At 47.0% G+C, this 23,519-nt stretch overlaps 1 protein-coding gene across 11 annotated transcripts in view; it reads right to left on the bottom strand.

Annotated features, from left to right (window-relative positions):
- Positions 1 to 23,519, bottom strand: part of MAP4 (microtubule associated protein 4) — a 288,369-nt gene that overhangs the window by 92,352 nt on the left and 172,498 nt on the right. For all 11 annotated transcript variants that reach the window (XM_039526893.1, XM_039526892.1, XM_039526894.1 and 8 more), the window contains 5 exons: positions 20,784 to 20,897; positions 20,013 to 20,141; positions 19,415 to 19,507; positions 9,497 to 9,637; positions 4,644 to 4,751 (listed from right to left, as the gene is read on the bottom strand). In XM_039526893.1, coding sequence (XP_039382827.1) covers positions 4,644 to 4,751; positions 9,497 to 9,637; positions 19,415 to 19,507; positions 20,013 to 20,141; positions 20,784 to 20,897 — 585 coding nt within the window. The remainder of the gene's footprint in view (positions 1 to 4,643; positions 4,752 to 9,496; positions 9,638 to 19,414; positions 19,508 to 20,012; positions 20,142 to 20,783; positions 20,898 to 23,519) is intronic.

Raw genomic sequence — 23,519 nt, 5'->3', positions numbered from 1 at the left:
TGTCAGTGGCTTGAATGGGGCAGGCATGAGTCTGGTTATAACCAGGTTGAAGACCCAGGTTTTGACGGGGCGGCGAACCTGGGGGTATAAACGCCCCACGCCCTTGAGGAACCTAGAAACCACAGAGTGTGAGAATATGGAGTGGCCACTCTCCCCTGGGTGGAAGGTAGAGATGGCTGCCAAGTGTACCCTTAATGATGACCGCGCCAGGCGCTGCTGTTTGAGAGATCAGAGGTAGTCCAAGATGGAATGGATCGGAACCTCGGTGGGATAAACATTGTGCGTTTCGTAGCAGCAAGAGAAACACTTCCAGTCAGCCAGATACGTTAACCGAGTGGAAGATTTCCTACCACCCAGGAGAATCCTGTAGAACCGAGGCAGAACAACGTAACTCGGATCGGTTTAGACCCGCAGCAGGCATGCTGTGAGGTGCAGGGATTGCAGGGCTGGGTGGTGAAGTTTGCCGTGATCCTGCGTTATGAGGTCTGGGCAAAGAGGCAGGGGAATTGGGTTTGCTACCGACAGGTCTAGCAACATGGTGTACCAGTGCTGCCTGGGTCACGCTGGAGCGATCATGATCAGGTGCACTCTGTCCCTGTGGAGTTTTAGCAGGACCCTGTGAACCAGCGGGAACGGCGGGAAAGCGTGCGGCAGATGGCTCGTCCACGGCATCAGAAAAGCAGCCAAGATCGAGCCCGGGAAGAGGCCTTGGAATGAGCAGAACTTCTCTCTCGTTCTGTTCTCGCGAGAGCGAAGAGGACTATGCGGGGAAAACCCCACTTCCGGAAATGGAATGGATAACGTCCGGAGGAATCGATCACTTGAGAGACAGGAAGGATCTGCTGAGGCGATCCGCCAAAGTGTTCCGGACCCCTGGGAGAAAGGACGCTACCAGGTCCATCGATTGGGCTGTGCAGGAGTCCCAGAGCTGGATAGCTCCCTGCAAAGAGGGGAGGACCGTGCTCCTCCATGCTTGTTTATGCAATGCGTGGCCGTTGTGTTGTCTGTGAACACCGAGACACAACAGCCTTGCAGGTGCTGCTGCAGCGCCTGGTACACAAGGCAGACTGCTCTCAGCTCCCGGACATTGATGGGCAAGGCCAGCTGTTGAGCCAACCAAAGGCCTTGAGTGCGAAACTGACCCAAGTGAGCACCCCAGCCGAGAGATGGGGCGTCCATCATGAGGGACACCGAGGGGTGAGGTGGATGGAACAGCATCCCTGCACACATCAGGGAGGGCGTCGACCCCCAGTCGAGGGAGCCTAGGAGGCTCGGGGGGAGGGGGGGGGTCAAGGTGACCGTGACCATGACCATGCTGTATCTGCCCGGGTGGTACACCAAGGTGAGTCACGATTAAAGTGTACGGAGGCGAAGCCTGGCATGTTTGGTTACGAACATGCAGGCAGCCATGTGACCCAGGAAACCTAGGCAAGTTCGAGCCAAAGTTGTCGGGAAGGTCCGTAGACCTTGTACAACGGTTACCATCGCGTGAAATCAAGGCGTAGGTAAGCAGGCTGTGCGATACTGGAGTCCAGGATGGCCCCCAGTTAAGTCTATTCCCTGTGTGGGAATCAGGGTGGATTCCTTTATATGGATCATCAGGCCTAAACGCAGGAATAGGACCTTGTCGACGCCCACATGAGTGGTAACTTGGGCCACGGTGGTCCCTCGAATGAGCCAATCGTCTAGATACGGAGAACGTGTATCTGAGGGTGGCGGAGAGGGCGGTGACTACAGCCAGACACTGTGAATACACATGGGGCTGTATAGAGGCCAACTGGGAGGACCGTAAACTGGAAATGACGGTTGGCCACAAACCAGAGGTACCTTCTGTGTGGAGGATAAACGGCGATGTGAAAATACGCGCCCTTCTTATCGAGGGCAGCATACCAGTCTCCGGGATCCAAGGATGGGATGACGGTCCCCATGGATACCATGCGGAACTCCAGATATATCATAAACTTGTTGAGCTCCCGCAGGTCTAGGATAGGTCTGAGACCTCCCTTCACCTTGGGGATCAGGAATTAGTGGGACTAAAACCCTTTGCCCCTTTCGTCCTTGGAACCTCCTCTATAGCTCCGAGGCCAGAGTCGTGGCTGTGGAGTCAGCTACATCCAACAAGACCTGGAGGGAAGCTCTCGCCACTTTCGTCCCTTTTTCCAGGAGGGCATCAAACTCTTGATGGGAGTTCTGAGAAACCGACTCCGTAAATTCTCCCACCGCCACCCATAGTAACGGCTAAGCGGGGCTTGCTGGTTTGCTACGCGAAGTTGCAGGGCGCCTGCCAAGTACATCTTATGGCCCAGAAAGTCCATTCGCCTAGCCTCCTTGGATTTAGGGGCTGGTACCTGTTGGCCATGGCGTTGCGTCTCATTGACGGACTAGATGACAAGGGAGCAGGGGGAAAGACGTACATATAGGTGCCTGTTGCCCCTGGAGGATACCATGCACATGCATTCGACTCCCGTGCCCACGGGCGGGATAGTGGCCACTTGGAGATTCATAGTGAGTGCCACCCGTCTCGGGAGGTCATGATGGGCCCCCAAGTCGATTAGGGGAGGGCCCGAGGAGTACGCTCCTGCCACCGCCTCATCTGGGGAGGAGGGAGAAGAAAGGCCGGAGACAAGTGGGTCCTGTGTGGGCGCACGCTCCTGGGCGACCTCCTGATCCGGTGGGATGTGGGAATCCGGTGGCTGAACCGGGGCTTCCTCCATACCGGTCGGAGGGGGACGGCTAACTGTCGCCTCTGGCACCCAGTGCTCTGACGGAACAGAGCGAGATGGGATCACAGGTAGGCCTTTGGCCTGATGGCACGCCCAAGATGTACAGGGTGGCCACTGATGGGGGTCAGGGTCCTGTGCCTGGGCACTCTGGTGTGCACATCCGAATGGATGGCCATGGAGGAGCTAAAAGCCCTGGGCAGAGTCTCCCTCTTTAGCTGATGTCACTCGACGTGGCACTGGGGATCGGTACCGGGAGGCATACTGGTACCGGGAGCGAGAATGGGACTTGCGACCGGAGCGGTGCCGGGAGGTCGACCGAGATCCAGTGCCTGGAGCGGTGCCGAGAGCTGGATCGGCGCTGAGTGTACCAGGTCGGCGAACAGGACGCTGATCGGTGCCACGAGTACAACCAGTACCGAAATGGAGAACGGTGCCAGGACCGTGAGCGGTGTCGGCACCTGGCTTGGCGACGGGACCAAGAACATCTGCGGGACTGCGAACGTGAATGTTGCCGCTCTGTGGTGCCGACGCAGGGTGGTCTGAGCAAGGCAGGCTTGCCGATCGACGATATAACCCGCACAGGCAGTGCCGGGGGTTGAGGCAGCGCAGGCGCTGTCATTGCCATCAACTCCCTCGCCGTGGAAATTTCTCTGGCATGGAGGAAATAGTGAGCTCAACCACGGCTCACACCGGGGAGCGTTCAGACACTGGACTCGACGGCTCTTGCGTGGCTGGAGTCGACGGTGCCGATATTGTCGGTGCCGCGGCAGGTATCAGAACCGGGCAGACCGACTTATTATAGCGCTCAGGCTGCGGAGCAGGCGGCTCTGATGCAGCTTAATAGTGAGCTCAACCACGGCTCGTACCAGGGAGCTTTCCGGTACCGGACTCGACGGCTCTTGCATGGCCGGAGTCGACGGTGCCGAGACTGTCGGTGCCGCAGCAGATATTGGTGCCGGGCGGTCCGACTTAGCATAGCGCTCGGGCTGCAGAGCAGGTGGCTCTGACGCAGCTTAATAGTGAGCTCGACCACGGCTCGTACCGGGGAGCTTTCCAGCACCGGACTCGACGGCTCTTGCATGGCCGGAGTTAACGGTGCTGATATTGTCGGTGCCGCGGCAGACATTGGTGCCGGGCGGTCCGACGTACCTGGCACCAGGTGCGGGGAAGGGGATAATCCCCGAACCCCTGTGAACTAAATACACTAACTATACTACAAACGAATAAAGTTAACTACAACTATATAAATCTGAACTATATACAAGAATTAACGAGAGAAACTACGAGTAGCTAGGGAAGTGGAGGTCAGCTAAGCCGCGCTCCACTGTTCCAGCGACCGACACGGGCGGTAAGAAGGAACTGAGGGGCGGATGGGTCGGCAAGGGTATATATCCGGCGCTATAGCGGCGCCACTCCAGGGGGCGCCCAGACGACCCACCGAGTGTTGCTAGGGTAAAAATCTTTCGACGAACGTGCACGCGGCGCGCACACACCTAACTGGAATGCATATGAGCAATCACTCAAAGAAGAACCTTGATTTTCCCAAAGATTCCATAGTGCTTTAGAGCAATGCAAAGTCCTAAAATGGACAACAAAATATCAATTCCATATTGTATACATGAAATACCCTTGTGAGCCATTTCCTTTTGTGCACACCTTGGCAGCAGAGCTGAGCTGCAATCAGGAGGCTGAGTTTAAGACAGATCAGAGCAATATTTATTTTGGATGAATTCACTACTTGGTGTTCAACAATCTTACTGGAACTTCTATATCTGGATTTACACCAGTTACTGTACTGCAGGGTTTTTAGTAAGACTTTCCTTTGTAGACTCAGGTCTCATAGTGGCCTTCACACAGGATTTGCCAAAATATTTAAGTCCCCAGGTAACAGTTTATGCAGACTTTCTGGTGTCCGCTTACCTGTTGGAGGTTCATTAAGAGCTGACTTGTGTTGCTCCACAGAAGGTTCAAACATCATTAGCTCTTCCACTACAGGAACAGGCGCTGCACCCATCACTGGAACAGGCGCTGCAGAGATTAACAGGAGTTAAAGAAACCAGTATACTAAATATTGCTAGTTCTGAAGTTTGTAAATGGGGGATGACGAGAAGAGGAAAAGCACCTACAAACTAGTCTTTAAGGGGCTTATTTTTTCCATATGTGACTGTGTATAATTCCTATTAGTGGTAATGACGGATACACCTTCTTGTACAAATGGCAGCAAAAGGTACAGTACAAAATATTCCAAAGTCTGCATCCTTGTCTACATGCCTTATTTGACACTTGTGTGTTACCAAAGTGCCTCAAACTACTGTATTCCTCTATACACCCTATTTTTAATAGACCTAATTCCTAGTCAGGTATGCAGTCTTATAGCAAATCCTGAAAATCCACCAGGAGCATATGAGGCGGCACAGTTGGTGATCTTCTGGCATGTGGCAATGTACAGCATATATTAAACAGGAATGAGAACGACTTATTTAAATATCACAATAGAGAAGAATTCCTATGTGGATACACAAATACATTCAGCTGGCTACACCTCTACACTTAAAAAACGTACCATGGGATCTTCAGCGACCACATGGGCTCAAAACCTTGTTTTCCATCATATTTTTTAAAAAACAGTGTCTCCGGTTGCATAGTGCTCATGGCTATCTCAAGCAGGAGCACTGATTTACTCCTGACTTAGAAGGCACTACCACCAACTACATCACTAACAGGACCTTCTTCTCTGATCCAAGCACTGGCAACGCCTGACTCTGCACTTGACAACAGAACTCAACTTGGAACGTATACAGGCTTTAGAATGTGGCTCATGGGCTCTTATTTTATTCAACAGACATCAACAGTCTCCCAGTTCCCAATGACTTCAGAAGCTCTGAAATTCTTCAAGGACACTGTTCTGTCAATTTAAGCTCAAAATTTCAGCTTTTAAAAACAAGGGGTTTTGTTTGTTTGTTTTTTACAAAACCCTAATAAAACCAAAAGAAGTGTTTTCATACAGTTTATTTGGATTTAAATATTGTCCTGAAGTATTTGCTCCATATGTAACACAGCATAGTCTGAAGGCACTCAAGTCAGAACACAATAGTGACCAAAACCAAAAAAGTCTATTTTCGTTGTCCAAACTTAGTGAAATACAGAAAAAGTGAACACCAGTATAAATGGTGGGAAGTAAATTAAGTTTTAAAACTCGATTCTTAATAATCTAAAGCAACAATACTCAGAACTCAGTGGTTCACGAGCCACATTAGCGATCAACATTACCCAAAAGAGCCACAGTGGTGTCACTTCATTCTTGCATTTACTATTTTATATAGATTATTCTTGCAGCAAAATGACTGACCAAGTATTATTATTTTATCAACTACACTTGGTTAATAACATAGTAAAAGTATCCTGATTGGTTAATAACTATTGGGTAATAGTTAAATAACACCATGTATTAATATGTGCTGCAAAAAGCCACAAGAGACACGTTAAAGAGCCACTTGCAGCTCGAGAGCCTCAGCCTGCGTATCGCTGATCTGAAGTGTTGACAAAGGTTAAGAAATTCATTTTATAAAGCTTATTTTTTTAATCTGACCACCTCCTTTAATCAACACTACAGAACTCACTTTCTCCAGCCATAACCGATACTCTCACTTCTGTGCTTGGTGAACTAAAAAGCCCTATACCTAGGCTATACCAATTATGCAGTACACTTGAGTTTCCAAAGCCAAGTCATTGACTGATATTTATTGTTCACTGTTTGAGCTAGGGTATGACCCTCTCCAAAATAAATTAAATGATTGGTACAGAATATATATTACTGGGAAATGTATACAGGTGCAAGTAGTATTGTTGGACTCCAACAAATCCTGAGGCCTGGTCTATACTACAGAGTTAGGTTAACATAAGCTGTGTTGCATCAACCTAACTACAGAAGCGTCAACACTAAAATTTGGCTCCTGTCGCTGTAATTGTCCTACTACACTGACTTAACTCCATCTCCACGAGAGGTGGAGTCAATGCTGATGTAGTCAGGGTGACTCAGTGTCAATGTAGACACTGCATTGCTTATATCGACTGTTACTGGCTTTGAGAAGCCATCCCACAATGCACCACCCTGACAGTACAATTGATGCAAGTGCTCCCAGTGAGGAGGCACACTGCTGACACAAGAAGCAAAGCGTACACATACACAAGCAATGTAATTACTGCGGTGGCTGTATGCCGACATACGTTAAGTCAACTTACAGTGTAGACATGGCCTCAGACTCTCAGAAGGCAGTGAACAATATGAACGACAGGGTAAAGAATCATCAATAAATTGAACTTGTGATCACATTGGTATGACTAAAGCAAAGTTGGATCACAAGTCAGTATTTATTTGACTACTAACCACAAATAAAGATAACCCAGTTTTTGGAACTTCACATTCTGCAAGAGCTGTGGGTTATGAAGTAGGAAAGAATCATTTAATCAGCTTCTAGGCATATTTAATGCAACAGCTGAAGGTGTATTAGATTTATCATTCCCTAGCCATACAATTCAGCCAAACCCTCCCACCTCTGAATTTTCACTCATGATGGGTTTTTGCTGGAAGCTTTGATAATATGCTATCTTTACTAAAATGGGATCAATCCTAGATCCCAACACCTTCTTGTTCTTCATCTTCCAAGCTGACATCAACTTTCTTCACATCCTCCTTCAGCATCTTGAACCACCTTTTTCTAGGTCTTCCTCACTGGTCTTTGTCCCATGAGTCTGACTACTAGATCTGGTACTTTCTGGCCAAAATATCTCACACATCGTCTCACACGACCCAGCCATCTCAGTCAATATTCCCTCAGATTTTCTATGATGGGGACTACCTACATAATGGCTTGTACTCTTTCAGTGCATAGCCTATCAGCTCTCATCTTACCCAACATCCACCTGAGCAGTTTCATTACAGCAGTGTGAAGTAGTAGTAGTATTTCTCTCTTCCTCATTGTCTAACATTCCAACCCGCACATCATGGCTGGCCTAATCATGATCTTATATAATTTGCTCTTTAGTTTACCTGGCATATTCTTATTGCAGAAATTCCTGTCAACTGCCTCAATTTACACCAAGTGCTCTCCATGACATCTGTATCCACATTCCCAACATGGCTCAGGACTGAATCCAGATATTTAAATTGTCACACAGACTAACACTCTACCATCTAATTTCACTAACATCTTGTAGTCCCTCTCAACAAAGCACCACATGGATTCCAGCTGATTCATATGCCATTTTCATAAGCTATTTTTTCTAATTCAGTTCTATGTCCCTTTCCAGTTTGGATTTATTTTCACAGCACAACATAATGTCATAAGCAAAAAGCATGCTCCATGGAGCCTTTGCTGTAAATGGAGATTACTTACCTGTAACTAGAGGTCCTTCAAGATGTGTGGTCCCTATCTGTATTCCGCATATGGGTACCCTTGCACTCCATGCACTTGAGACTGGAGATGTTTAGCAAGTAGACTCTGTTGGTCCATGCATGTGCAGTTGCTCTCCTTGTGTTCCAAACTGAGGGCATAAAGGATGATACCTCCCTAGTTCCTTCTCCTACAATGGATCAGATAAGATCCAAAGCAGAGGGGAAGGAGAGTGGGTATTAGAATACAGATAGGAACCACACATCTTGAAGAACCTCAGGTTTCAGGTAAGTAACCTTCTCCATTTTTTCTTCAAGTGCTGGTCCTTATGTGTATTCCACATGTGGGTGATTGGTAAGCAGTACTCAAACAGGAGGAGGGTGTGAGGATGCAGTTGGTATGGATAGCTAACACTACTGACCTCATGACTACATCTGCTGAAGAACCCTGGACTAGGGTGTAAAGTTTTGTAAAGAAGTGGATGGAGCTCTAAGTAGCCACCTTACCAATGTCCATTACTGGTAGATTTCAGATGCCATTGAGGTTGCGTGGGCTCTCAGAGTGGGCCCGCACCCCATCTGGAAGAAGATTACTTGTCAACAGATAACACTGGATCTCTAGATGCATCAGTCACTTAAAGTCTCTAGGCTGATAATTCTTGTCCTCGCAATTGCTCCGCTATACCAACAGTCTTGTATTTTCCCCATAGGTTTTGTTCTTTGCAGATAGAAGGCCAAGACCTGTCTGATGTCCTGGAAGAGCAGTGTCTTTTCTTTGATGGAAGCATGAGGCTTTGGGAAGAATACTGAGACGTGAATAGGTTGATTCATGTGAAACTCTGAAATTACCTGTGAATAAATTTTGGGTTGAGGCAAGAGGAGGCTCTCTATGAAATATGATATATGGTGGGTCAGCCACAAATGCTCCCAGTTCACTCATCAGTCTGGCTGATGTGATAGCAACTAAGAAAGCAACCTTAGTGGAAAGGCATGACATGGAACATGTAGCCATCGGTTTGAAGGGTAGTTTGGTAGGAGCTGAGAGTACCAAGCTGAGATTCCTTTGTGGTGTGAGTTTAGTCACCAGCAGGAAGGACCTAATGAGGCCTTTCAGGAATCAAATTGTGGTAGGGTGAGTAACGATAGATTGGCCTTCTACCAGAGAATGGAAGGCACGGATTGCTGCCAGGTGACCCTTCAATGAAGTAATGGAAAGTCCTGACATTTTGAGGAACAGTAGATAGCCTAAAACTACGGGGTATCTGCTGATTCTCGTGATAACTGCTTCCACTGCGATGTGCATACTTCTCTCCATGGTTTCTTCATAATCTTAAATCTATCACCAAATAATCCATCACCAACACAGACCCACAGATCTTACCCGTTGGTTCAACCTGTGGTGTGTCAGTAGCTTTGGTCTCTCCTGTAGGCTCTGTTAGTGCAGAAGGAACAGCAGCAGGTGCAGCCGCCACTGGACTTCCTGGCAAATACTGTTCTGCTGCATCAGCTATCCTGGTGGGTTCTAGGTACACAAAAGGAATTTTTGTTGATTACATGTGAGTGAATTTGGAAACACTACCTGTATATAACATGAGCTCTTTTGATAAGGGTCTGCGACGTTGGATGCATTTGTACCATGCCTAGTAACATAAATGGATCCCAATAGAGGCCACTGGACACTATTATAACACAAAGTAAATATACTACTACTCAAATACTGAAGTAAGGAAGTTTGGTTCTACTCTGAAAAGTGACTCTAAAAATACCATTATGGTGTTCCACACAAATTGCATCTCAGGATATATCTACACAGTGAGCAGCAACATGTGGAGGCAAATCTTAGAGCCGGAGTTGACCAACTTGGACTCTGAAAGGCTTGGGCTACTGTGCTAAAAATAGCTATTATAGATTTTGCAGTTTGGGCTGGAGCTTGGGCTCTGAAGCCCACCCCTGTCCACAGGCTTCAGAGCCTGAGCTCCAGCCAGAGCTGCAACATCGACAACAGCTATTTTTAGTGCAGTAGCCCAAGCCTCGAGAACCCAAGTCTGTTGACCCAGGTTCCGAGACTTGCTGCCACGGGCTGCTGCTTGCTGCACAGATGTACCTTTAATGACTCCAGAACAAGTTTACTCTATTTATAAAACTGTTTTTCTAGCTGCCACCACAGCACTCAACTTGGAATCTGAGTAAAGCTATATTCTTTCTGGCTTATTCACCACAACCAATAATGAGGATTCTGCAGGTCAAATTCCATTACACCTGTACAACTTCAGTGTAATTCATCTGTCAGTTATACCTGAGCAGGCCCACTGTCTTCTGAGTGTCACAACAATGCGGTACAGCACATAGCTGTGAAAATGGAACTTAGTTAAAAACTGATGATCATGCATGCACCAGCATCACATTTGTTGGTTCTCCCTGCTGCACTGACCCTGCAGGGTTAACAGGAATAAAATCTAGTAAACGCACACTTGTCACTGAAGTCAGCAGACCTGACCCTCAACAGGTACAAGGAGTAGATACATTGAGTGAGAAAGTGAATTTTTTAAAGGGATCCTTTTCAGGAGTAAGCTACATCCACCCAATTGATTATTTTAGCATTCTGGCAAAGGCTCAATAACTGCCGAAGAAAATTTTTTATGCAGACGAAGTTCAAGAAACTCAACAATACACGGAACAATCATTTGAAACAGATACAGACACAAAACAAGAAATTACAACAGTTGAAACTGTACTAGCATGGGATATAGATGACAATGTCGCATGGCCGCAATCTTTAAACAAAAAATTATGTGACATTATACTTGAGAAAGGCCCTGTGAGAATAGAAGGTATTGAATATCCTAAAGACATTAGAGGTAGGAACTTCAAGAAACCAATTACTACAAAAAAGACTTTCTAACGGTGAAATTGTCAGATAGTGGCTTGTGTACTCTAAATGCAAGGATGCTGTATTTTGTTTCCCATGCAAGATTTTCAACAGTTGAAATTTTAACATATCAACCATGGGTATTAAGGATTTGCAAAATTGTAGTCACACATTACCGCAACATGAAAAGGCACAACACCACATTGAAAGTATGCACAAATGGTGTGAGCTGATTGTAAGGTTAAAAAAAATCAGACAACTCTTGATGCCCAAAATCAAAGATTGCTGGAGTCAGAGAAGCAGCATTGGCATCATGTTCTTGAACGTCTATTATCTATTGTTGAATATCTATCAACAAACAATCTTGCTTTTTGAGAAAGCGTTGACAAATTACACCAGCCCAAAAATGGCAGTTTTTTGGGCCTGAACAACTGCTGGGAAAATTTGACACAGTGATGAATGAACATCTCCCGAAGAGCAACTGAAAATGAAATACACGACCACTATTTGGGACCAAGAATTCAAAATGAACTGATCATGCTGATGAGCGGGAAAGTGAGAGACAAAATTGTTTCATTGGTTTCTTTGGCAAAATATTTTGCCGTAATTCTAGATTGCACTCTGGACATAAGTCAAAGAACAGATGTGGTTAGTAGTGAGATTTGTTGACATTAGTGATTCAGCACAGATCACAGTTAAGGAATCTGTTATCACATTTTTAGAAGTAGAGGACACTACAGGTTTTGGACTTCTTTAAGCTCTCCTTGATGAACTAAAACAAATGGGAATGTCCATAATGAACATTCAGAGGACAAGGCTACAATAAGGGCAACACTATGAGAGGACACATTTCTGGTGTGCAAGCTGGATTGCTGGAGGAAAAATCCACAAGCCTTTTTTGTTCTGTGTGCATGCCACAACCTTAATTTGATTTTGTGTGATATGGCTAGGTCTTCTGTAGAAGCTATTTCTTTTTTTGGTTTGCTGCAATGCATTTACATGCTCTTTTCAGCTTCCACTCAATAATGGCAAATATTCAAAGCACATGTCAGTGGTATTACTGTCAAGCCTCTATCTGAGACATGCTGGGAAAGCAGAGAAGAAAGTGTAAAAACGTTGAGATATCAATCTGAGGAAGTTTACGAAAAACGTTTACTCACCTTTTTGTTACTGTTGTTCGAAATGTGGTGTTCATGTCCATTCCGCGTGCACGCTAGCTGGACGATTTTCCCTTAGCAGCGTCCACAGGGTTGGCCCTGGCGTCCCCTGGAGTGGCACCTCCATGGCGCCCTATTATAGGGGCTCGCCAACCCTCCACTCCCTCAGTTCCTTCTCACTGGCACTCCAACAGAGGGGCAGGAGGGTGGGTATTGGAATGGACATGAACAACACATCTCGAAGAACACCAGTTACAAAAAGGTGAGTAACCATTTTTTCTTCGAGTGATTGTTCATGTGCATTCCGAGCAGGTGATTCACAAGCCTGAGTTTAGGTGGTGGGGTCGGAGTTCACTGCAGATTGGAGCACTGCCCTGCCGAAGGCTGCATCGTTTCTGGCCTGGTGCATGATGGCATAGTGCAACGTGAATGTGTGGACTGAGGACCACGTGGCAACCCTGCATATCTCCTGTGTCGGGACCTGAGCCAGGAATGTCGCGGAGGAGGCCTGCGCCCTTGTGGAGTGGGCTGTGATTGGCGGGGCAGACACCTTGGCCTGACTGTAGCATTCGCGGATGCAAGCCGTAATCCATGAGGAGATACGCTGTGAAGAGACGGGGAGCCCCTTCATCCTGTCGGCCATAGCTACAAAGATGATTTGGGTTGATTTCCTGAAGGGGAGGTCCTGGATAGTCTGTTGGACCTCATGTGGAAGGCTTGAGACCTGAAGCCAGGCTCCCCACTGCATGACCAGCCTATTTGCCAGCGTGTGGGAGGCTGCATCCGCCACATCCAGGGCTGCTGGGAGGGATGCCCGGGAAATTAGCTTCCCCTCCTCTACCAGAGTGGAAAATTCTGTTTGTGATTCCTGGGGAAGGAGTTCAGTGAACTTGGACAAGGCTGAGCATGTGTTATGGCCATACCTGCTCACTATAGCCTGTTGGTTGGCTATACGTAGTTGCAGACCCCCCGTTGAGTACACCTTTCTACCAAAGAGGTCCAACTTCTTGGCCTCCCTGTTTTTCGGTGTAGACTCTTGGAATCCCCGATGGTCCCTTTGGTTGACCGCATCCACAACCAGAGAGTCTGGGGGAGGGTGGGTATATAGGTGCTCATGGCCCTTGGAGGGTACAAAGTAGCACCTCTCTGTCTTTTGGGCCGTAGGGTCCAATGAAGCTGGCATCTGCCACAAGGTGCGGGACATATCAGCTGTCGTTTTGATCAATGGTAGGGCAACTCTAGACAGGCCCGAGGGGGCCAGGATGTCCACTACCGGATCTACATCCACCTCGATCTCCTCCGCTTGGATCGCCAGGCTCTGAGCGGCATGCTTAAGTAGCTGCTGAAGCACCCGGTTGTCCCCTAGGGCTGGTGCCGCTGAAGTTTCCACAACCACCTCATCCGGCGAGGAAGAGGAGATCACCTGCAAAGGACCTTCCTCTGTACCCTCAGCCTCTGCAGGGTTCTGCGGCACACGGTACTCTGGTTGCGTGGCCAGTGCAGATGTAGGATGTGGCACCGCGGCCGGTACCGGGGTCAACGCCGAACAACGAGGCACGCTGGGCGGTGCATGCAGTGTCGGAAACATGGTCCCCCGTCGGTGCCAGTGTCTGATTAGGCGGTGCCAGGTTCTGTTGTGGCACACTCCTGTCGGACAGCGGTGCCGGTGGTGGAGGCATTTGCGCCGGAGCCACTGACGTCGAGGAGACCGACACAGATCTCGAGCGCGGGCCGTGCACCTATCCCAGGGACTGATGGTAGGCCCAGGGAGTCCAGAACGGCCACTGGGAGGGCAGTTGCTGCCACTGCGCTGGGCAAGGTTGTTGGCTTGCCTGAGAAGCCGACCTCCTGCTCCTTGATCTACTGGAGCAGTAGGATTCTGCCCCCGAGTCCGAGGTCTCTGAATAGGAGGACTGAGGGGGAGCAGTACCCACTGTCGCCGGGGAGCGCTCTCTCTGCACCGGTGCCGCCGGAGTGGCACAGGAACTGGGGCGACATCATGGCCGGCTTGCCCCTTGATTGGATCAGGGGTTGGGCCGTGTCTGGGCAGCTCTTTCTACCAGCACAGGGAGGCCAGTACCGGGAGGCTTAATAAATCAGAGGCCGCCTCGAAAGCCTCCAGGGTCGATGGGAGACGCACATCCTCACTGAGGTCCGGGGATCTGGTCTGGACTCAACCGCGCCGCCACCGGGGCAGGAGTCGACGGGGCCTTGGGAGGATGCGGTTGTGGCTTGGCTTGTCCCACCGCAGTCATGGACGCCACCGGCCTTTTAAGGTCCTGATGGGGTGTTCGGTCCCTCACCGGCCTCTTCTTTTTCACGGGCACCAGAGATGGTGATCGGTGCTGCACGGAGGCCGATTTTCTATGTCCTGATTCTCTCTGGTGCCGAGACTTAGAGGTCTTAGACTGGGCCTTCTGTCTTGTTAGCGGTGCCGGAGCGCTGCGCACCGAGGATGAGGTGCTGGGCACCGGATCAGCAGGCTCAGGGTCCTAGTGTGGCTGTAAGGCAACCTCCATCAGGAGCACTCTGAGTCTCTGCTATCTGTCCTTAAGAGTCCTGGGATGGAATCCCCTGCAGATACTGCACCAGTCTCTTTGGTGGCTCTCCCCGAGGCACCTCAAGCAGGACAAGCGTGGGTCACTCTTCAGTATAAACTTCCCGCAGTCCGTGCAGAGTTTAAACCCTGCCCAGCGGGGCAACAAGTACGTTGCGGGGGAAGCCCCCCGACAACTATTAGCTATCTGGGGCCTTGGCTACACTTGAGAGTTACAGCGCTGGTGGTGGCTTTACAGCGCTGTAACTCACTCCCTGTCCACACTGGCAAGGCACATACAGCGCTGTATCTCCCTGGCTACAGTGCTGCATGTACTCCACCTCGACGAGAGGAATAAAGAGAATAGTGCTGGTGCTGCAGCGCTGGGGTGCCAGTGTAAACAGTAATTAATCTTACTATGCTGTAACTGACCTCCGGAACCTTCCCATAATGCTTTTAAGTAAAGATAACACTCTGTTTTGTTGTGAACTTGAGGCTCTTGGAGCTGCTTATCTAAAAAACAAACACAGCCAGTGTTTGCTGTGAATGAGGCAGGCAGGGGGATCCCTTTGGAAGGTCCACAGCTAGTGTTTGCTTGAGGAGAGAAGCAGCACAGCGGGAGGGCGGGGGTCTGTTTCGAGAGGCTGCTTATCTGGTCTGTGAGGAAAAAAACAAAGAGGGCTATTTGCATTTAGTGAATGAGAGAGGGGTGGAGGGAGGGGTCGGAACTTGCAAGGCAGGGAGCTGACACAGTGTCAGCTCCAAAAATCCACTCTCTCTCTCTCCCCCACGCTCCCTGTCACACTCCACCCCACCCCCCTCTTTTGAAAAGCACGGTGCAGCCACTTGAACGCTGGGATAGCTGCCCATAATGCACCACTCCCAACACCGCTGCAAATGTGGCCACTACAGTGCACTGGTAGCTGTCAGTGTGGCCACACTGCAGCACTTTCCCTACACAGCTGTACGAAGACAGGTTTAACTCCCAGCGCTGTACAGCTGCAAGTGTAGCCAAACCCTACAACTAAAACTAACTCTAAACTATGAGAGAGGAAACAACTATATACACTTAGATGAGACACTGCTAGGCTTGCTGCAAGAGCGAGCAAAGTTCCAGCTAGCCATCACCAGTGGTAAGAAGGAACTGAGGGGGTGGAGGGTCGGCGGGCCCCTATACAGGGCGCCATGGAGGCGCCACTCCAGGGGGCGCCAGGGCCGACCCTACGGACACTAAGGGAAAATCTTCTGGCTGGCATGCACGCAGCGCATACACACCTGCTTGGAATGCACATGAACAATCACTCGAAGAAGCAGCACTGGTTGCTCTTTCAGAAGATGCCAGCGATCCAAAAACTAAAAGTGAAGCACAGTCATTGGCCTCTGAAATATCCAGCTTCAAGTTTTTAACATCTGTCATAATCTGGTATGACATTCTTGGTAAAATCTCAAGTGTAAGCAAAATAATGCAGAGTCCAACGATGCAGCTTGATTCAACACTTACCTTACTAAACAACACACAAGACTTTTTAGTGAAATACAGAGAAACTGGATTCAAAGAAGCACAGGTTACAGCAAGGGAGTTTGCAGAGGCACTTTGTGTAGAACCAAAATTTCCATGTCTGAACAGGACAAGCATTTTGAGGAAAAAACAGCAAGTGGAATATGAAGGAGCAGATGAGCCATAGAAGATCCAAAAAATAAATTTGCGGTTGAAGTTTTTAATGTTGTGATGGATAAAGCAATATCTGCCGTTGATGAAAGGTTTAATACCTTACGAGCACACCATGAACAGGCTGGATTTTTGTATGACAAAACTAAATTCAACGAAATAGGAAAACAAGGGCAGCTAATGACAAAGTGCAAGAACCTAGAGAACCTCCTGAAGCACAGTGATACTTTTGATTTAAATGGACTTGAACTGTATCAAGAATTGAGTACATTATCGTCAATGTTGCCAAATGCAAAGATGATGGTGGACACTGTACAGTTTATAAATACCAGCAAACTTGTTGACATATATCCTAATGTGTACATTGCCACTCGTATTCTACTGACAATTCCTGTAACAGTAGAATCAGAAGAACGGAGTTTCTGAAAACTAGAGCTCATTAAAAACTATCTCCACTCTACAATGAGTCAGGAATGCTTGACTGGTCTTGCTATTCTTGCAATCGAACAGCACATCTTTTTGTCTTTGTCATACGATGACATTATTACTGATTTTGCAGCCCAAAAAGCCAGAAAGATTGCTTTTAATTAAAAACAAATCCTTGTTTCAATATCTCTCCATAGAAATTTCCAATAAAATGTTGATAAATTTAAAAAGTTATATTATTTGCATCATTCTATCAATAAATCAGAATTTTTTCTATAGTGCTACTTCTTTAGTGCAAGTATAGTCCATCAGCATTATAGCATGCTTAATTTGTTTAAATTGTTTTTAATAAAGTGCATGTGGCAAGTTTTCCAACACTGTAAGCTTATGCTTGTGTTGCTAAGAGCAAGTCAGGCATACGGGTACCAGTTCAATACTGCTGCGTAGGGCCCCATAAATCCTAAGAATGGCCCTGCTGCCCCCTGGTTGTTCACATGTGTGACCATGGTCATATTGTTTGACTGAAGCAGCACTTGGTTCCCCTCTAGGCTGGTCTGGAACCTTTCACAGAGCCAGCTTGACCGACCTTAGTTCTAAGAGGTTTATGCTGTGGGTCCTTTCCTCCAGGTGCCAGTTGCCTTGAACTGTTTGGGACTCCATGTGTGCTCCCCAGCCCTCCAGGCTGGCATCGATTGAGAGGATATGCGGACCTGGAAGTCACTGCCCTTGTGAACTTTGCCCTGGGCTGACAACCATTTTAAGGAATTGATCACTTGTGCTGGAACCCTCTCTTGATCTTCCCTGCATTCTGGGGAGCAGTCCCATACCTTTAAGATGAAGCCAACTGATGTGGGATTGTGCCCGTGGAGTAATCTTCGGTTGTACAGGATCCAGGACCCAAAAGTCCCAGTTACTGAAATACTAAAGGCTGATGCTATCCTAGAGTCCTGGGCTAACGATATGGTTTTCCCCTCAGAAGGGGAGTTCTATCCTGAAGACCTCATGTATGGAAAAACAGAGGCTACGCTCAAAAAAGATTAAGGTTTTGTCAGTCTCCCTCAGGCCATCCCTAATGCTATTTGCTTTGTGAAGGCATCTCTCTCCTGGCTGGAATATCGCAGAGCTCTCAATGATAAGAGATCACCCTGACTTTGGCTCTAATCAAAGAAAGTTTCCCTGATAACAGCATTCATTGTTGAACCTCAGTGGATGCAATGAGATTCTCAGCCAAAGCCTTGGCCTTCAGCTCAGGGACCAGGTACCGCCTATAGCTCCATCCCTGGAAGGAGGGTAGTCGCTTGAAGCAGGTCCTGTGCTCCACCAAATTCATGGGAGCCCTGATTTTCAGAGAGAAGCTAGACCAAGTAATGGCAGACAGTGCCTCAAAATCTAAACAGTCCTTCCTAATGCCATACCATACCTTTTGCGAGAGTACAGAATGGTCTTCAGGCAAAGGCATTCCTTTCGGCTTTCATCCTCACAGAAACACCAGTGAAAAGACAACTTGTTCTCTGGAGGAAAGCCACAAGGGAACCCTGCCATTCCCAAAGCCTCTTTATGACAAAGACTGCATAGGTCTCTGCCTAGAGCTGAAGCCTGGGGGCAGGATTTTCCATTTCCTGGAGGAATGGATTTCTTTGCTCATGGACTAGTGGGTCAGGGATACTCCCTTGAGTTACAGGCTCCACCCCATCCATTTTTCATCCAGTCCCACATCTCAAACAACCCCATAAAGCACGGTTTAATCCGGAACAAGATTTCTCATTTCCTGGATGTGGGAGTAATAGAGAGCATTCTCTCAGAAGATAGATTTTTCAGGGTTCTACTCCATCATCATCATTCAGATGTTTACAGGTGGAATGAGAGCCATTCTGGATCTCAAAAGGCTCAACAGGTGGATGAAGAAAACAAAGTTCCAGATGAAGACCCTAACCTCTATGGTGTCATCCCTGTCCCAGAGAGATTTTATGACTTCAGTAGATCTGGCGGATGCATGTATCTCCAACATCTCAATCAGACCATGCCACCGAAGGTTCCCAAGGTTTGCCTATATCAGGAAGCATTATCAATATCTGATGCTCTCATTTGGCTTGTCCTCTGCCTTGTAGGTCTTCATAAAGATATTGGTGATAATCATAGACAGACTCAGGTCACACAGATCCAGCCGTAACCCCTCCTGGACAACATCTTAATCAGAGATCGATCCCTAGCAGTGGCATACAGAGCTATGTCTCTGACTTTGAGTATCCTGCAAGCACAAGGCTTTATTATCAACATCAAGAAAAGCTCCTTGATTCTGTCCACCCAAATAACTCACTTGGGAGTGAACACAGACCCCCTCATATAGCAAGGATAAATCCATCTTCAGAGAGATACCTGAAGTTCAGAATTAATTTTATTCCTTTTCCCAATTCTGAGCACTTTGCCATAAGAAAATGTACCTCCAGGGAAGATTTTTTTCTATTCCAAGGATGTTACAGAATCAACACAGCAGTGTCTTAGTCATGCTACAGTACCCACAATACAGCTCTTAGCCTCCATTTTTAAGAGGGAAGGAAAGACCATCTATTTCTAGCATTCAAATCCTGCTGAAAGACTCCAGAAATAATTTTCTGGGGACAACCCAACACTTTTATTTTTACCTGGTGGCTCTACAAAGGAAGATTCATCTAGTCCCTCCACAGCATGCTCAGCTCCCAGCCAGTTTTCTTCAGGCACTGTCACTCTTGCGGGTGCTAAGGGAAACAATTAGTACATATAGCTCTGTCAATGTCAACAGCACTGGTTCTGGACTTCAAAACAGATGCTCAACTACACATTGCAGCCACGTATTTATTCATGTGGTACAGGCTTTGTTTTTCTTGCAACTTCATTCTTAGAAAGAACTTAATAGTTCATCTTGGGAAACCTTAAAGGACCTGAACATGTTCTCCTCTGATATTATTATGGATCTAAGGGATAACAACTAATACTAATTTTAAGATCCATCAGCACAAGAGCCGCTCTCTCAATGGGATTTTTTGCTCCCAAATACCTTAAGAAATCTCTCAGACTGAAAATTGAGTTGAAGCATTTTATGTTCTTTCCAATGGGATATTTTCTTAATCTTGACTCATTTTATATAACTGGAAAAGCCAAATATCATCATCTTTTTAAGATTAATACACTTAACAGTTTCTGACCCGCAGATCCCTCTGACCCGTTATAAAGTAGCATGGCAGCAGCAGAACTGTGTTTCACCTTCTATATTCAGCAGAGACTCTGTAGTTGAATCCAGGGTGATGAAGGCAGATGGATCTATAACTTCTGCAGGAGAATATGGGGATCCCAGAGAAGGCAGTTCAGGTACCATCATAGCTGCATGGGGTGCTGTAAGAAATAAAGTACATCTGACACTGCTATCTTCCTTTTGAATTCAGATTTGTTTCCAACACAAACTTATTTCATTAGGTCCATTAACTTACAGAGCAATGTACTTTATTCTCATCACGAACAATGTATACATGGGTCTATATGCTGTACATAAACCTATCTGTTAATTCACTCGGAGAGGCACTAGATCTAGACAAAGAAAAAGTTAATCAAATGTTATTGGGCAGGGGAAGGGAAGTTGTGTGCCTTTCAGGTACTACTCCCAAATAAGCTATTGTTACAGTAGTTCTCAAGCTGCCATGGTCCAAATGTTGAAAACTGGAAAGTGAAAAAACCCACAAATAGGGACAAAATATTTGAAGATGAAGTTAAAGTTTTCCATAACTTTGGTTTAATTCAGCTTTTTCTTAATTAAAATAAAATAGGACAAAAAGGGGATAAAAGATAAGGTCTCTTGAGAGACCTCAAGCCGAAAACACTGTTTACAAAAAGAGATTCAAGAGAAGAAAGGAGGTAAAATTTTACACTATTGCCAATTTAATGGATTTCTGTAGACAGCCCCGAATTCCATATATAGAAACTGAAAACTAAACCCCCAGTTAACAGCAGCCCATGAACATATTCAATGGAGGATTATACCATGAACTTCTTCTGAAGCTTCAAAATGCTCTGTGAATGGTAGGCGAGTCTCCATTGCAGAAGGACGTAGCAGCAGATCAGACAGGACATCCTCACTGTGCATCTTGAAGGGCTCTGAGGAACATGAGAATAAGTCAAACGTGTTACCACAAAAGGATGACAACATGAGAGCACGATTATGTAAGAATGCTGAGGATGAGCATCACTACCAACTTTGCCCTGCAAGGTGTTATACAAAGCTAGGAAATGTGGGTGTTCCCTCCCCCCTTAAAAAAAAAAAAAAAAAAAGAGAACTTTTCCTCTTTCACACAAGATTTATACCCAACATGAAAATGTGGTTGTCCATGTTATTTTTAGCCAAGATCGGTTAAAGAGTAGAATAAATATCGTATGGTGCACCTGTATGTCCCTCTCTCAAAGACAAGCAGCATTTAAGTCTTGGGTGATTTGATGGACCAGTATATTTGATCTGAGGAAGAAATGAAAACTGTTCCAGCTCAGATAAAACTCAAATGTCATTCTGTCATGTCCCATACTGCACTTTGGGGAAAAGTATATAATGAGCCATACATACACTTCCTTCAAAGCAGCATGGAGGTGTAATTGGCTGTTGAGCCAGAGGATGAATTGAGCAAAATCATGGGCCAGGCAAAGAAATCACCCATTTCTCCTGTCATGCAGAGACATTACAAGATGGTTGGGGAAGGTTATGGCTCCATTACAGGACTGGGTGTGTGAGATTCTGTGGCCTGCAATGTGCAGGAGGGCAGACTACATGTTTACGATTGTCCCTTCTAACCTTAAAAGTCTGTGAGGAGAACAATCTTCGTTATATGCCCCAGATCAGACACACCCCGGTTAGTCAGTCTCCCCAAGGAATTTTAGTGCAGGTCAGCAGCTTGCCCGCTGTCCACCGTGCAGCCCAAGACATTTATGACTTGGACATCCAACACTTCTACTGCTGCCTGAATGCTCAGCTGTCAGACTCAATAGCTCTTCTTTGGAAACTGGACAATCCTTGTGTAATTTGCATGGACACCCATAAAGAAACATCCTTCAATCTGACTGAACAAGGTTCCTTTTTGGAACTATGCATACAAGACTTACAGAAAACACAGCTTCTGTAGCTCTAAACACCAGGAAAAGGATATGCGCCCAGTATTCAAATAGTGTGAGGGCTGGGAAAAGGTCAATTAGGTGAAAACAGGAAAAAAACCTGAGTTTTGCCCCAGCAGTCTAGAACTAGTGACTCGCTCAGTAATTGGATTACTCATCGTTATAAGATGTCCATATTGTACAGTCACACAGGGATAAAAAGAAACAAAACACCCGTGCAAGAATTTTAACTACAGGAATATTTATTCCAGAATGTGACGGGGCAGCACCGCCCTGCAGCAGCCCCAGCAGCACCAGTCTGGTAGCAGTGACGGTGGAAGTCCCGCCCCGTCCATACTGGGTATGCTCCAAGTGCTCTGGGAGTATAAAAGGAGGGAGCCCAGCTCAGTCTGGGCTGGCGGCCACAGGGGAAGGACCTGACCGGGAAGCTCCAGCGGAGGACCAGCCACCGCCCACGGAGGCGCTGGGAACTGAAGTCTCTCCAGGTCAGCTCAAAGCCCTACTACAGGAGGAACTTGGGGAGGCGACTGACCCGGAGGCCCACAGGGAACCTAGGAACTCGTGGGAGACCTCAATGCTCAAGCCGGTAGGAAGCGACCCAGGGGGACGGAGGGTGACAGGCTGGTACCTTGCCCCCGGCAAGCCTCAGCATGTTTCGGTCGGACCCCACCCTGCACTGAGCCAGGGGCAAGATCCTATGCTGCGGTTAGGGCCAGAGGCAGGGACCCAGTGGAGTGAGAGAGTCTTTGGCCACCAGGCCACGCTGCCCTGCAACCAGGGGTGACCCTAGAGACTCTGGCCACTAGGCCGCATTGCCCTGAAGCCAGGGACAAGTCTATGGACTCTGGCCAGTAGGCTGTACTGCCCTGCAACCAGGGGCGACTATGGACTCTGGCCACTAGGCCGCATTGCCCGGTAACCAGAGGCACAAACCCTCACATGGAAACACAGCTTTTTCCATTGGTTTCCTGTTATATATAAAATGGGATATTTGATCTAGTTATGATCGTAGCCAGTGATAAACAAGTTTATTGGATGCAATTTGTACACCTCTACATATTAATCCTTCACTGTTAGTCTTGTAGACAAGTATTAAAGTGCAGTTCTGGGTTAACTATTGGGGGAAATTGCAAGAATTTCAGAATTTTTCAGAATTTCAAGTCCTTGTTTGGACTCAATGGAGCATCTCATCATACACCTATATATACAAAATGAAATACAATCCAGTACATTTTGGTGTGCTGAGAGAGCATAACTCAATAATGTAGTTATTGGTGCTCTATATACAATAGATGAGGCTTCATTCATTCATTCATGCCCGTCACCCCAACCGGGGTATGGGCCGCCAACAACAGATCTCCATAGTCTTCTATCCAGGTAATAGTAAATTTAGAGAGGAAGGCAGGCAGGCAGGCAAGTAGTGAGGAAGGAAAGACAGACAAGCTTTATGAACTTCAACAAGTGAAGAAAATTATAAAAGGTAGAAATTGGATCCCAAGAACAAGCCTTTGGCTTTATGGTCCATTTTTGTCCGAACTGCTAGGAAAGTAACAAATAAGATATTGCTCTTCCAAGAGTTCCCAGTTAAATATTTAACAAAAATATGGAAAACAATAGCAT

Source organism: Mauremys reevesii, linkage group 2 (genome assembly GCF_016161935.1).
Source record: "Mauremys reevesii isolate NIE-2019 linkage group 2, ASM1616193v1, whole genome shotgun sequence".
Taxonomy (NCBI): Eukaryota; Metazoa; Chordata; order Testudines; family Geoemydidae; genus Mauremys; species Mauremys reevesii.
The sequence above is the reverse complement of the archived record's forward strand: the minus strand, read 5'-3'. Positions and strand labels throughout refer to the sequence as shown.